General features: G+C 35.5%; 1 protein-coding gene across 3 annotated transcripts in view; it reads right to left on the bottom strand.

The window, feature by feature from the left end:
- Positions 1 to 14,246, bottom strand: part of cfap46 (cilia and flagella associated protein 46) — a 57,180-nt gene that overhangs the window by 21,146 nt on the left and 21,788 nt on the right. For all 3 annotated transcript variants that reach the window (XM_032553805.1, XM_032553807.1, XM_032553806.1), the window contains 15 exons: positions 13,753 to 13,863; positions 11,930 to 12,111; positions 11,387 to 11,518; positions 11,136 to 11,298; positions 8,951 to 9,017; positions 7,472 to 7,610; positions 7,201 to 7,384; positions 6,658 to 6,811; positions 6,013 to 6,230; positions 5,498 to 5,782; positions 4,723 to 4,881; positions 4,175 to 4,323; positions 819 to 917; positions 687 to 744; positions 400 to 552 (listed from right to left, as the gene is read on the bottom strand). In XM_032553805.1, coding sequence (XP_032409696.1) covers positions 400 to 552; positions 687 to 744; positions 819 to 917; positions 4,175 to 4,323; positions 4,723 to 4,881; positions 5,498 to 5,782; positions 6,013 to 6,230; positions 6,658 to 6,811; positions 7,201 to 7,384; positions 7,472 to 7,610; positions 8,951 to 9,017; positions 11,136 to 11,298; positions 11,387 to 11,518; positions 11,930 to 12,111; positions 13,753 to 13,863 — 2,253 coding nt within the window. The remainder of the gene's footprint in view (positions 1 to 399; positions 553 to 686; positions 745 to 818; positions 918 to 4,174; positions 4,324 to 4,722; positions 4,882 to 5,497; positions 5,783 to 6,012; positions 6,231 to 6,657; positions 6,812 to 7,200; positions 7,385 to 7,471; positions 7,611 to 8,950; positions 9,018 to 11,135; positions 11,299 to 11,386; positions 11,519 to 11,929; positions 12,112 to 13,752; positions 13,864 to 14,246) is intronic.

Below are 14,246 nucleotides of genomic sequence, written 5' to 3'. Positions count from 1 at the left end.
AATAACATAAAGAAAGATTTTGGTTACAGATAATAGAGTACGTCGATTTCACCAGTTAAATATTTTTCAAAAGCAACTTTAAAATTCCAACTCATTTAATGTTTTTTTTCTAGATAATTTTGTTGGAGCTAGTTGTCTGCACAGGCTTCAGAAATAATGAATACTTTATTTTTAACTGATTACCAGAGTGCTTCAAGCTAAAAGCTAGTAAAAGTAGACAATGAACACAGAAAGGTGATGGTAATCATGAACAGAAGAGCAGAAAATAAAAAAAGTATTGGAATACATTTTAATTTTTAACTTCTAAATGTCTGTTTTATTGTGAATTTGCAAATGTAATGGAAAGTAAGTAACGGCTGAATTCAAACGCAGCTAATGTTACATAATTTTTTAACTTACTCTAGCCACCATGTGGGCCTCTCCTAGAAGTTGTCTGGTTGACTGATAAAGACCCAAGCTGAGGCAAACTTCTGCTTTTTCCAGCCAAATATCATGAGAACTCAGATCTGCACCCAACTGCCCAGAAGAAATGTATTCATCCACTTCAGATTTCTGAAAATTCCCAACATGCAGAACAATCACATTTAAAACCAACAGATGTTTACATATTTTATATAAACAAGATGTCCAAAAACAATTGAAAGATTTAGGAAAACCTTGAATGGACATTTTGAGAAGCAGCTGACCTGATGGTACTCTGTGCCAAGCCTTCTCAACTCTGAAAGAGACACTTCTTTGCGGCACCTGCAGGAATAATTTGAAAAACAGTTTTAAGAAAGATGTTCAAACTTTAAACTTTTGTGCGTGAGTTTACATACTTCATTTGTTCGTTTACTTGGATTTTACTCAGACTGTAAAGCATCTCCTGGTATGGTGAATGGGATCCAAAACCCAGCTCAACACATCTGTTCGCAATTCTAGTTAGATACATGGGAAAAAAAAAAAGAAACGTAAATCTTAGATAGGAGTTGGCTAAATAAGCAACAGAGTCACTGTAATCCTGGAACACAAGGAATTGGACTGATTGGATATTTCATGCAATATTTCAGTCATTCCAGATCTCTAATGTTTATGAATATTTTCTGCAGATGTATAGATCTTAATACATCTGCTCTTAGCTGCCTGTGGAGACAAAGGAGATCAAATCTTAAGTCAAAGTAATGTTCCATGCAGTGTTGTATAAAGTACTGAAATCTCAGAGTCAAGTAAAAGTACAAGTACCTCTCCAAAATATGACTTTGGTAAAAGTCGAAGTCACTGACTGAAATGTTACTTGAGTAAAAGTCTTAAAGTATTTGAAACTTCTTGTACTTAAGTATGGAAATTACTGTAAAAATGGATGTACTCAAGTAATGTAATGAAAAGTACAAGTAAAAAGTAAAACAAAGCAAATGCAGTTTGAATGACATTTTTTATATTTTGGTAAACTTGTCAAATACATTTAAAATAATGTACCCAACCAAGTGCAGGCAAAATTAAACCTGCTAATAGATATACCTGCAGGCATCATTTAGTTAAGAAAATTAGGTGCTTTACCTATAGCACAAGGTTAACTTAACCTGCTTTACAACTGAACCAGCTTCTTAGTATACCCTCCAGGACAGAAAATACAAAGTTTTTGTAAGCCTTAAGTTTTCCCTTCAAGTAAGGTCAGTGCTGAAAATGAGAAAAATAAATAGTACAGAAAATGCGGCCAACATGAAGAAAAAGAGCTGTTACGATTACTCTACTTCACAAATCAGTGAATCAGTCAATGCTACAGTCAGTAGGTGGTGCACACAACTGGTCATTATGCAAAAGAAAAAAAGAATTGGGAGGGAAATGCAGCTTATTGGCATCTGTAAACCTGGTTTTGAACTTGCATGCCTTTCCTATATTCGTTAAATTTAGTCTAAAATGCTATCGCTATGGCTTCTGTCCCCCCTTGAACAGAGGAGTCTAGGTAGCCTGCTACAGTCAACATTAGGCCTAAGCTAAATACACCACGTGTGGAACTGAAACAATGCCAAACAAAGTTCATTTATGGTCAAGATTTCACAATAGTGCCTAGTGACCAAGCTATAGTTACTGAAACAGGAGGATTATAACCATTTCATAAGAAGTTACCTCGATGTGTTTCTTCAAGTTGGACGGGGAGTTTTTGTAAGATAGAATTTCCATGTGACTGCTACTGATTGCGAGACTTGCTTTGTGTTTAATGGGAGAAGCGAAACAGGTGTATCCTAATTAAAAGTAAAGAAATCAAGAAATGGCAAAAAATGTGGAATGAAGATAAGAAAGGAAGAAGATTATATGAAGTACAAAAGTCAGTTTGAATTCGAAGCATTAATGAACGAAACAGAAGAGAAGAAATAATAATTAGTAGATTAAGAGTAGGTCATACCTACTTAAATGACATGCTTTATAAAATAGGGAGGAAAAATAATGATAAATGTGAGAGATGTGGAGAGAAAGAAAATGTAGAACACATATTGATGAACTGTAAGTCAAATGAACTCGAAAGGGAAGAATTAAAGAGAATAGTTAGAAATATGGGGCATGAATGGAATCTTAAAGGTATATTAGGAAATGAAGGAAACATAACAGATATTCACAAATTAAGGAAAGCATTGTTTATTTATCTTAAGAATACAAAATTAAAAAGTAGAATTTAATAGATATGAAGTAATGCTTCTACACACTCATGTACAGTAGGTGGCGGTATGCACCTTAAAGTTGCTTGTGATCCGCCATAATAGAAAAGAAGAAGAAGTATCCTATTGGTGGTGATGAACAAGCCCAGGCAAGCAGGCTACGGACTTTGTTCGGTAGCCTACTTGCTACTTGCTAATCAGTAGGTGGGTCAAAACACTTGCGTTTCTCTCTCTCGCTTTTTTGTAACGAGTAACTAAACCACACATTGAAAATGTATCGGAGTAAAAGTACGCAATTAAGTTCGGAAATATAGTGAAGTAAAAGTGAAAGTCATCAAAAATTTTCATACTCCAGGAAAGTATGAAGTACTCCAAAATATACTTAAGTAAAGTAGTGAAGTATTTTTACTTCGTTACTATACAACACTGGTTCCATGCATATTTGAATGTTTTACAGTGTCTATATTCCAAGGCACAAATTCAAACAATCACTGGTTTTAGGAATGTGGGTTAATAACAGATTTAGGAAATAAACTAGTCACGCTGTATGTAACATTTCAGTGTAATTGAATGTTGTAATTGATTTTTTTTCTTTGCTGGTTGGCTTACAAATTAAATGGCTTTGATTTTCATCAGGATTATCACACTTACTTTAAAATCTATAGTCTGCAGATAACTACAAAGTTTAACTGATTTTACTAATATTGTAGACTGTAACCTCTGGGGGAAAAATGTCAGAATATTGCTTTATTCATCTTTTGTCACATTTGGGAGCAGCTTTAACAATTTATCTTTATAAACTATATAGTTTAATTCTGTTTTTGAAAAACAAAATCTATATTTCTGCTGCACCCAGGAAAGTTAGAAGATTAAAGAAGGCTACAGTGGGGGTTAGGGTTAGGAGGTGCTAAGAGCACCTCATGATCTCCTTACGTTTCCGTCCGAAGCAGCAACACTCCTGTGTGAGCGACTTTCTCAGCATCAGCAGATCTTATTTACCTAAACAGCATGCAACTCTAGCTCAGAGGTCTGTGTGATAAAATACCTGGGTAGTATATTATAAACCCCCATAAAATATGTTGGCATATGTTGGCATTCTCATGGCTATAATTTCTAATATATCATAGAATCTTATAAGCTATGCAATCTGATCAATAAACAAAAACATGTATAAATGTCTGAACTTTTCACATGATTAAACTTTAGCTTAACTAACATAAAGCTACATCATTTTTAAAGTTTAATCAGTAATACTTTTATAACAAATTTATGTCAGATCATAATTTCTTGGTTAATGTCAAGTTGTCATAATGAAGACATTTTGAATAATGTCAACTTTGTATTAAAAGTGTCATGATTTACCAAATGACACTTTATGACAACAGTCATAAATATTCATGAAGACTTGCTCATGTTCATAACAGGTGTTATGTCATGTTTATGACAGTGTCATGACAGTTTTATTCACAACCTGTCAAATAAAGTGTTATAGAAATGTTTAATGTCCAAAGCAGATGTTGTCCCTTTCATTGAGACTTTACCTGAGTCTGTAAAGATCAGAGAGGCTCCTCCTCTGAAGCAGGTCAAGAGAAATAATCTCAGCAAGGTGCAGTATGGGTAGAGTGAGATGATCGAGAGACAAAGAGCAAAGCTCTCGTTCCAGGCGCCTGAGATAAAACAGGCTTAGATTCTGCAGAAAAATACACAGCAGAGAAAAATAAGGATTTAGAATCAATAGTCTTCCATCACAAACAAATGAAACATATCATTTTATACGTGGATTCATATTAACTAAACAAACTTCCATCTATCTGATGTTTAATGTCAACATGGTGATCAGAGTGCATTACAACAAGACAGAATGTTATTCAGAGGGACCTCAATACAATTATGCACTATTTTTATGTTGCAAACATAAGAAGTTTGAGTGCTGTAAAGATTTTTGCAAGACAGTGCTCCCTAAAAGTAAACCACAACATTGGCTTCTCTTAAAAATATCTACTGTTAAAAATAAATTTGAGTCAACAACATATGCGGACCATCGTTATAACTCTGGAAAATCTGAAAGTGGGCTATATTACTGACGTACCTGGTTTAAAAAGCTGTATTTGTTGATGCAGTGGGGACTGTCAGTGGTTTTGAATATCTGTCTCATCAGCTCAGGACAGACATACTGAGCCCATTCTTTCAGAGTCGAAGGAACCCTTTCATCCATTGTAGCCTTGTCTTCGTCTTCTGTTGAGACAAGCTGGTCACACAGAGATGAAAGACAGCTGACACTTATGTTTATTTCTTTTTGTCAAGTCACAAAGAAATCAAACATGTACCTACTGATATGTTTAATCAAGAAATTTGTTATTTTGCCACTTCTTATTTTACATATAACCAGGTAAGTATTCATTTATTTTGCCATCATTTACAGATATTATGGCAAACAGCTGTTGACATATATGTCAATATATAATTGACATATACAGTATATCAATTATTTAAATAAATGATACTATTGTTTCGAGACAATTTTACAGTAATTTATTGATAATGGCATAATAATACAAATTCACTCTTTCAAACACTGATTAACTTAAATTTGTAAAGAACACTTAACACTGGAAGATATTTTAAATATTCAAAATTAAACACAATGACCAAAAACAATAGATACAACAAAATAAAAACCACACACAAACGAAACCATAAATAGAATGGATTATGAAGTCTCTGTAAACTAAATAGCCCTTCAAACAATATCAATCTTCAGAATGGAAATTATTAAGGTAATTTTAATCATCATGAAATTAATTGTTTATTGCGAAAGGCTTATAACATGAGTTAACATGAGTTAAGAAAATTCAGTGACTTACTTCTTTGTCCTTGTCTTTACCCTTGCCTTTACCCTTGTCTTTACCTTTGTTTTTATCTTTGCCCTTATCCTTGTCTTTACCTTTGTCTTTATCCTTGTCTTTATCCTTGTCTTTACCCTTGTCTTTATCCTTGTCTTTACCCTTGTCTTTACCCTTGTCTTTGCCCTTGTCTTTGCCCTTGTCTTTGCCTTTGCCTTTGCCTTTCTTGGACGAATCAGTGGGAGAAGGGATTGGTTCATTCTTCATCATCTCACTTAAAATCTCAGAGGCTGTCGCCAAAGAAACCTGCCATAAAATATGACAAAAATGAACTGTATGAACTGTATATGTGACCCATTAAAAAAACAAAAACAAAATTAGCTTAAATGTTTTGGTTGATATTTACACTAAAACTATAACAGAAGTGAGTGAGAAGTAGTGAACCAAGACTAGACTCTTGAGGAACCCCATAAGTGAGGATCTATAGCGGACTTCCAAAATGTCAAAGTTAAATTGTAAAAATGGTGATGCAGTACCTGCCATATCTGGAGAACGAAGGTATAGGCTCGAAGCAGGTTTTGCTGATGCTCAGGTGAAGTCCTGTCTGCCATGATAGCGAGCAGTGTGTGTGCCTGTGTCAACTGGTCAAGTATGCGCACCTCCTTCAGGTTAGACAAGTTTTGCGTGAACTGTCCATGGACTCCAATCAAGGACTTAGATTGCTCTTTCTTTACGTGTTTTAGCACACTTTCATCTACATATGGAAAAAGATAATAAATTAGAGCTTTGCTGGGTGCTGGAAACATACGTAACCTGAGACAGCTTTGTTATAGAATAGAATAGAATAGAATTCGACTTTATTGTCATTGCACTGTCACAAGTACAAGCAGTACAAGCATAGATGTAGTTTGCATCTATCCAGAAGTGCTCTACAAGATATAAATATTTATTTACAGATGTACAAGACTATGTATGTATGGACTATAAGGGGTTATAGCAAAGAGATATAGATATTGTGTATAAATATAAATATGGGAGCTATATGCACAGATTATACAGATTATACAAGAATGTTAGGGAATGGATTATAGATAAATAATGGCAGATAAAATTTACAGGTTGTATGTGTGTGTGAAGAAAACAGTCCGTGATAAAGAACAAGACAACATAATGAGTCCAACCTGGTACTGCTTCTTGCTTGGGTTCCAGATATAGGAGGATATCTATGGCCCACTGAACCTGAAGTTGGGCATCAGATTTTGGGAAGTTGTGATAGTACAGCCACCCTCCAAATTCAAGCAAAAGGTTGACCTTTTGCCACTCAAACTCTTTGCTCTGTTGGCAGATCCCACAAGAATACAAAATGACTATTTTACGTCTGTACACCATGAATTTTTACTTTGTAGAGCCTATTTTCCCTATTCAAAACATGCAACTTTATTCCTGTTCCAGACCAATGCTACAATATCTTTTTCTACACTTAGGTGCAATGACATGGCACGTCCACATGATGGTGGTAGAGACTTTTTATCCTACTTTAAAGAGTCCCTTACTTTCAGCACAAAATAATATGTTGCATTATACCCAGGCTTTAATTGGATAATGACAACTGTGGATAAAACTTTTCAAAGATCAATACAGTCAATCTGAATTCATCTGATGACATTCATTTTTGTTGTTCAAAGGACTTGAAAGAGACAATTTCAAGTCTCCGTGAGTGATACCGTGAGTCTTCTGATGGCGTTCTGGTAGCAGGTTAGCGATTGCTTTAAAGTGATCCCACACAGAGCCGCCTGGTGCCACATCGCTGAACAGCACTGTTCACCCTCCTTCTGTAACAACTCCATGTCAATCTCTATGCATTCTCCCAGGCGTACTTTAAGCAGTATGCGAGTTTTGAAAAGTTTTCTGGAAAAAGGAACAGAAAAGACAATCAAGAGCTCTCAGGTTTGTACAATGCCTCTCGTTTTGCATTTTAATGCATTTGTAACTTACAGCCGATGCCTGCTGGGAGTCATCTCAATTATAGTTTTGTCCAGCAGCTTTAGAGAATATGTAAAGTCTTCTTTGTCCATGTAGGTGGAGACCAGCAAACAGATAATGTTTGTTCTCAAACAGAGTTCTTTAGTATCTTCTGAAAAAACATAAAATAGCAATATAGATATTTAGTACATACAGTGCTTTGCAAAAGTACTCCCAAAAGTACTCCTATCCCTTACACACTTACACATTTTACCTCTTTAAAACCACAAATTTAAGTTTTTTATTGGGATTTTATGTGCCATTAAGTGAAGGACTATATAGTGAAAGAAAAAATGTGCATACTTCTCAAAACCTTTAACAAATCAAAGATCTGAAAATTATGATATGCATTTGTATTACACCACTATTTTCTCTGACACGCCTAGATAAAATCCAGTACAACCAAATGCCTTCTGTTGTCATCTAGCTAGTAACTAGAAGCTACCTGTGTGTAATTTAAAGGCCTCCAAGATTTGATAGACAACATTAGTGCACAAATAGCATCATGAATTAAATACAATTTATTAATATGGCACAATTTCACAACAAACTTCATCTCAAGACCGAATTTAAATACAGAAATATAGAATCAATTCAATTGAATCATACAGTGCAAGGTTTAAAAATCCATAACATGCAAACCAGTTCAGCACTAGTTTGAACACCAAGGAATGCAAGAGACAGCTTAGGGATACAACAGAATTAGGTAAACCGTTTCCCAAGCTTTAAACAATCTCCTGCTAAGGACTGTAAGAAAACCAAGACATGGCCGTCCGCCTAAACTGATAAGACAATCAAGGAGAGAATTAGTCAGAGAAGCAGCCTAGAAATTCATTGTAGCTTTGGAGGAGTTGCAGAGATCCACAGCTCAGGAAGGAGAAACTGTCGGCAGAACAACTTAGCTGTGCACTCCGCAAATCTGATTTTCATGACAAAATGATAATAATAACGGCATTGTTGAAAAAACGACATCCTCACTTGGAATCATTGTGGTAGCAGCACATTTCTTTGGGGTTTCCTCTGTTCCCAAAGAACAGAGGAACAAGAAAGCTTTTCTAACTAGATTGAAAGTTGGATTCAGAGTTACCCTGAAAGAGCATAACTCTTTCAGGGGGGGGTAACCCTGAAAGAGGTCCTGAAAGGAGTTACCTTTCAGGGAGGTAACTTGGGCTGAACCCGTATGCCACAATTTTAAGAAATGTTTTTTGTCAAAAACCTTGAAACATATTATAATGTTTTTTCAATTCCACAATGATGCAGTACTTTCACATAAAATACACTGAAGTTTGTGGTTGTAAAGTGAAAAACTTGAAAACAGTTGAAGGCGTAGCAAGACTTGCTAGCCACTCATAAAAACAAGCCCCTCATAGGTCACTTAGGAGAGTTGTGATCTTTTCATCTGTCATGGATTAAATCACAGCTGAAGAAAGTGAGACTCCTTTTAGAACTAACTTGTTGATCCATCACTAGGACTCCCCTGAGGCATTTCCCTCATGGCCCCTGATTTTCTCTCACATTTCTGAAAAGAGAGAAGGGACAAATTTACACCTATGTCCGGGAAGAAAAAAAACACGACTCTGCTGTTTAGCTGTGGATGAGCTAATGCTGGACTCTTACAGTTATCTAGGATTAGTTGGGGGGTTTTCTTAAGGCATACAATAAAGACGATATCATGTACATTAAAAGGAAGTGTATCAAAGCAAGTGGAAACTTACTTCAGTTAACGATTTACCTAGCTATAGTATCTATATTCTTTCTTCATTGGATTTCAATTCATAATGCAAAACAGCTTTAAATGCCCTTCAAATGACGTGATTTGCTTTTCCCTGTCAGGCAGGTTAATTAGGTGGTAAAATGTGGCACTTAAAAGAAAAGCACAACAGATGAGCATCTTTCTAAATTCTCACATTAGCTCCTATAATTAAAGATTTTAAACCATTTTTCAGTTGAATGACTTCAGCCTCACATGCTGAAGAAAACACACTCAAAAGTTCCTCTGCACCACACTAAACAACTTTTTCACTTGTTTTATTTCACCATCAATTTAAGATAATAGAGTGGATCTTATTGCTGCTATCCAGCTTAAAAGGTTATACTTGAGTGGTAATTTGCAGCACTGATTTCATTTCATAGGAATCATCTGGATGAAATTGCAGCTGCAAGTAGGAACAAATGATTAAATGAGTGAAGCATCAACTGGCTGTTTTAATAAAAACAATATTTCTAGCTCTTGAAATACTAGATTACAGTTTGTGATTTTTAATGCTTAAGTTGAAAGGTTTTTGTAGCTTGCAATGATGCAACATAAAATTTCAATGAATTTAAAAATCAACAATTGAGTGCATAAGTTGTTTTCTCTACACTAACATTTGAATAAATGTCCCCACTAAATTGCAGAAAAACTGTTTTATCATAGTCCTGGTATTCTGGCAAGGTGTTTGACATGTTCTTTTCTCAGAATTAGTAAAGCTTTTTTACTGACTGGTTTTCTGGAACAATCTTGGCAAAGTCAATGAAGTCGGACTGAGTTTTTGGGATAATTGTTCTGGTGGAACACCCAGTTTGGACCATCTAGCTCTTGATTTAAGGTCAAGCTGGATAATTTGGAGGTTGTCCTCTATTTTTATTAATTGACCCACATTGTGCAAAGCACAAAATTTTTTGTTTCTGAAACTTTTATCCAGGACTCTAGGTGGATATTGTATTCAAACTTGAAGATTTTAGTTTCGCAGCAGCCTCTACTGTCTCTCATCTCGTGTATATGTTAAACTTGTTTCACTGCTGACAGTTTATGATTGGCTAACAGATCAGCATAATTCTTAATTTGTCCATAGCTTTATGGTGGATGTGTTGTTGGATAAAAGGTGTAAAATTCACAATGTTTTACTGCAACAAGGTCGGGTACATTGCTGTTGCAATAACACTTCTTTGTCATATTATTTTTTTAAACTAAATCTACAGATGAAAGTTCAGCACTTTATATGAACTAGTGCAAATTGTGATGTTCACACCGTCAATTTTCTCTACAGTAGCAGAAATTTCAGTGGCCTGAACTGTGTTACAGCATGAAAGATGAAGAAAGGTGGTCGTGAAGCTCTTCTATGCCATTATAATGCAAAATAGACATGCAATAGTGTGATAGTAGGATTACCAATTTTCTTTCATCTGAGGGTGATAGATTTGACCAGGAAATTAAGAGTGGTAAACAGTTGGATGTTCAAAAAGGATAATGATTCCAAACACACATAAAAACTGTTTGGAATGGATAATCCTCAGTCCATATCAGAAAACCAACCAGTTTAGATAAACTGTCAATTATGCCAAGAAATGTCCTGCCAGAAGAATAATGGTGACTGTAAAAAAGGTTTGCTTGAAAACTGATACAAAACATTTACTCAAATATTGAGGGATGTGTATGTTTAAATCTGAACCTTTAAGTATAATTTTACCACTGAGTGAACTAGAGAAAAATCTCAACCTACTCAAACTTGTGGTTCAAAATCAACCAACACTGTAACTTCATCTTTTCACATTCAGAAAACAAACACTAAAAGCCCTAGTGACATTCAGAGCCCAGGCGAATGTATGTAAACTTCTGACTCAAACTGTGAGCAAGAGTACAAATGAGATGAGATACACTGGCACAATTCCTGGTATGAAGTAGGGTATTAAGAATCTTCTCCAGGTGCTCCTTGAGCCACCATTTGTCCCGAGGGCTCTGTGTCAGCGGCAGACAAGCGTTCCAGAAATGCCCAGCAGCTGTGACACACAAATCTTGACTGCCAGTTTTCTCTGCGATGCTATGAAAAAGGGAAGGAGAAAAAAAACAGCCGGATTAAAGCTGAGCCCGAGGCATTAGTCGATCTATCAATCTATTCTAAACAGTACCTGACACCGGACAGAATCACTTTCAAAGCTTCCCTGTATTTGTCAAGATTTCCACTGGACATGCAGACAAGGCTCAAACCCCTCAAACAGGCTGCACCACTCAGCATCTTGTTCACAGAAGTCTGTTCATATCTAGAGATACATGGCAAATAATAAGCTAACAATCTATCAGTCAATGAACTAAACCAAAGAAACATGTAAACCCTATCGGGCAAAACTTAAGTTCAGTTGCAAGCCCTTGTTTAGTGTAATTCTCCTGATGTGCACAAGATGTCCTTCTTTCCCTCAGACTATCCCAAGGAGAAAACGACTCTAGCCTTCATAAACCTTTTGGGTTTGTATCAAAAGGAATTTTCTCAACTACTGTCTTTCTGAAGAACTGTAATAATTAAAAACAATAGGTGCTCTGAAATAGATAAATCTTTTTATTATTGAAACAAAATATAACTATTTACATGGATTATTCTTATTCTTAAAGTATCTTGAGATTCTTCTATTATAATTTATTGCTGTATATACATAAAGTGAATAAACCTGACTTACAGGAGACAGGGCGCTGTAGTGACACTGTCTGCTGCAGCCTTCTCAAGTTGAAAAGCTTTCTGGGTGCAGCGTAACACCAAGCTGTGGTCTTCAGCGCTGTGACAGAAGACAGCCAGCTGGCACCACATCTGCAACTCCACCACAGCATCGAGCCAGCTGCATTCAGACGCCATGTCCACCAGCTTCAGGTGAGGAGAGAAAAAAAACAAACAGGGAAAAGGTAAGAAGAGGTTCAGAGGAAATAAGGGCGAAGACGTGTTAGAAGGAAATATAATAAAACTGAAAGAGGAAGATTAAAATATGAAAAAAAGCAAAGGAAGAGGATATTAGAGGAAATCTAAAGGGCAAATGTAAAGGAAATGAGTACAAACTAAATTAAGAAAGAAATATCTAAGCAACCAAGTCTGATACAGAAGTAGGAGGCCAAAAACATATAAAATAAAATCAGTCCACATTTATTAAATATGTATATAGTTGAAAAAATTGAGGAAAAGGTCAAGTTTATTTTTGGGATGCTTTAATTTGGAGGTAAGCGTAAAAGCTGGTGAAATCTCCACCGGATCTCAGATCATGCATGCAACTTTCAGTGCAGCAAAGAAACTCAAGATATCTCTGAGATTTAACACATATTTTTACAGTTGCTCTTAATAAATTAATGATTTTTTTTCATTGATTTACTTTGAAGATTAGAAAGGCTGAGAGAATGAATGTGCCTTAGGCTGTGTAAAGTTGCCTCTGCAACAACATAAATATCGTAGAATTAAGCAGGAAATAGGAAAACACAAAGCTTGCCTACTTATTTGGCAGGTTGAAGGATATTAAAAACATAGAACAACTTTTGTTTCTGAAAAATGAAATATTTTTAGCCAGCAGTGACTGAGCTGAGGCTATATAAAAGTCTCTTCTACTTAAAACAATCTTACTATATAAATCTAAACTCTGTGTAGGATCAGGTCCTGTCTTGTTTCTATAAGGAAACAAGACAGGAAACTTATAGAAATGCTGTCTATAAAGAAACAAGACAGCATCCTTATTGGGATGTAAGCAGATTTCTTCAGCTTGTGATGGTGGATTTCTCATGTGAAACTGATCAGGGGCGAGAGTTTTTTCTTTCAACTGAGCACTATCATAATCAATGTTTGACAAAAATTTGTGCGAGAGATTTCCACTCTGCTTTCGGACAATGGGTCACTTATGTAGGAGGACAGGGTTACATTTATGATGTGGAGCAATACTTCAGAGGTACATGCTATGTCAATGACAGCTGTTTTCAGTCATATAATTAATTAAAATAAAACTGTTGATACACTGTGATTGCTAGTATATGTGAATCCCATGCAAAACCTCTACAAGCATTAAAGCAACCAAATTCTACAGCCTCTGTTGATAAATGAGAGCCAGCTTCCACAAAATAAGAAAAATAGAACTAGAGAAAAAAGGATTGAAGAGGGATGCACAACAGGAAATAGATTTTAAAGAACAGCTAAAGAGAGGAGGACCAGAAAAAAAGAAAGAAAGATAATCAACATAAAGACAGAAGACTAACGGAAATGATTAGGGAAATAAATCAGAAGGAAATGGAAAAGGGTTTATGTGTAGATCTTCCAGAGAAATTCAATATGCATTAAAAAAAATAATGTAGCACTCATATTATGACAAAAAAACAACAACTCTTTTAATCAAGACAGGAATATTATTTCTCAAAGAATTGACACTTTATGAGAAAATGACACATTCATAAGACTCATAAGGTCATTGAAACATCTGCTGCTGCCATCTGGGCATCAGCTACAGCATGAAAACACAGATAGGGAGGTACATACTGTGGAGAGACTGGGAACTGAAAAATCCATATACTTTGGATTCTTATTGCAGTTAAGCATTTCCAGTCCCACCAGCACACGACTCATCGCCACTACATTCTTATTCTTACCCTGCAAACAAGAGGGAGAACAGTGCTGATTGCTTCAATTCAATCCTCTGTTAAATATGCACCAGCCTCTTAAGTGTGATTTCAGAGAAGGTCGACAGACCTATATGTAGGTATTATTGCACATAGAACTGTAACTTTGTAATTCATGTTTGGGAGGAGAATTATGAAACTGAAAATTTCTGAAGTGGGGTTCTGTGAAGAGATTATCAGCATTAAACATTTTACCTGCAGAAGATGAAAATCCAAGTATCTTTGCTTTGTTGAAACATAATTTAGATTTAATCTGTTCTACTCCTCAATATTTTTATAACAATATGACATGAAAACTTTTAAATAGAAGAGAATGATTAAAGCAATGCTAAGCTAACATATTGTCCCCAAACA

This window comes from Xiphophorus hellerii, chromosome 22 (assembly GCF_003331165.1).
Source record: "Xiphophorus hellerii strain 12219 chromosome 22, Xiphophorus_hellerii-4.1, whole genome shotgun sequence".
NCBI lineage: Eukaryota > Metazoa > Chordata > Actinopteri > Cyprinodontiformes > Poeciliidae > Xiphophorus > Xiphophorus hellerii.
The sequence above is the reverse complement of the archived record's forward strand: the minus strand, read 5'-3'. Positions and strand labels throughout refer to the sequence as shown.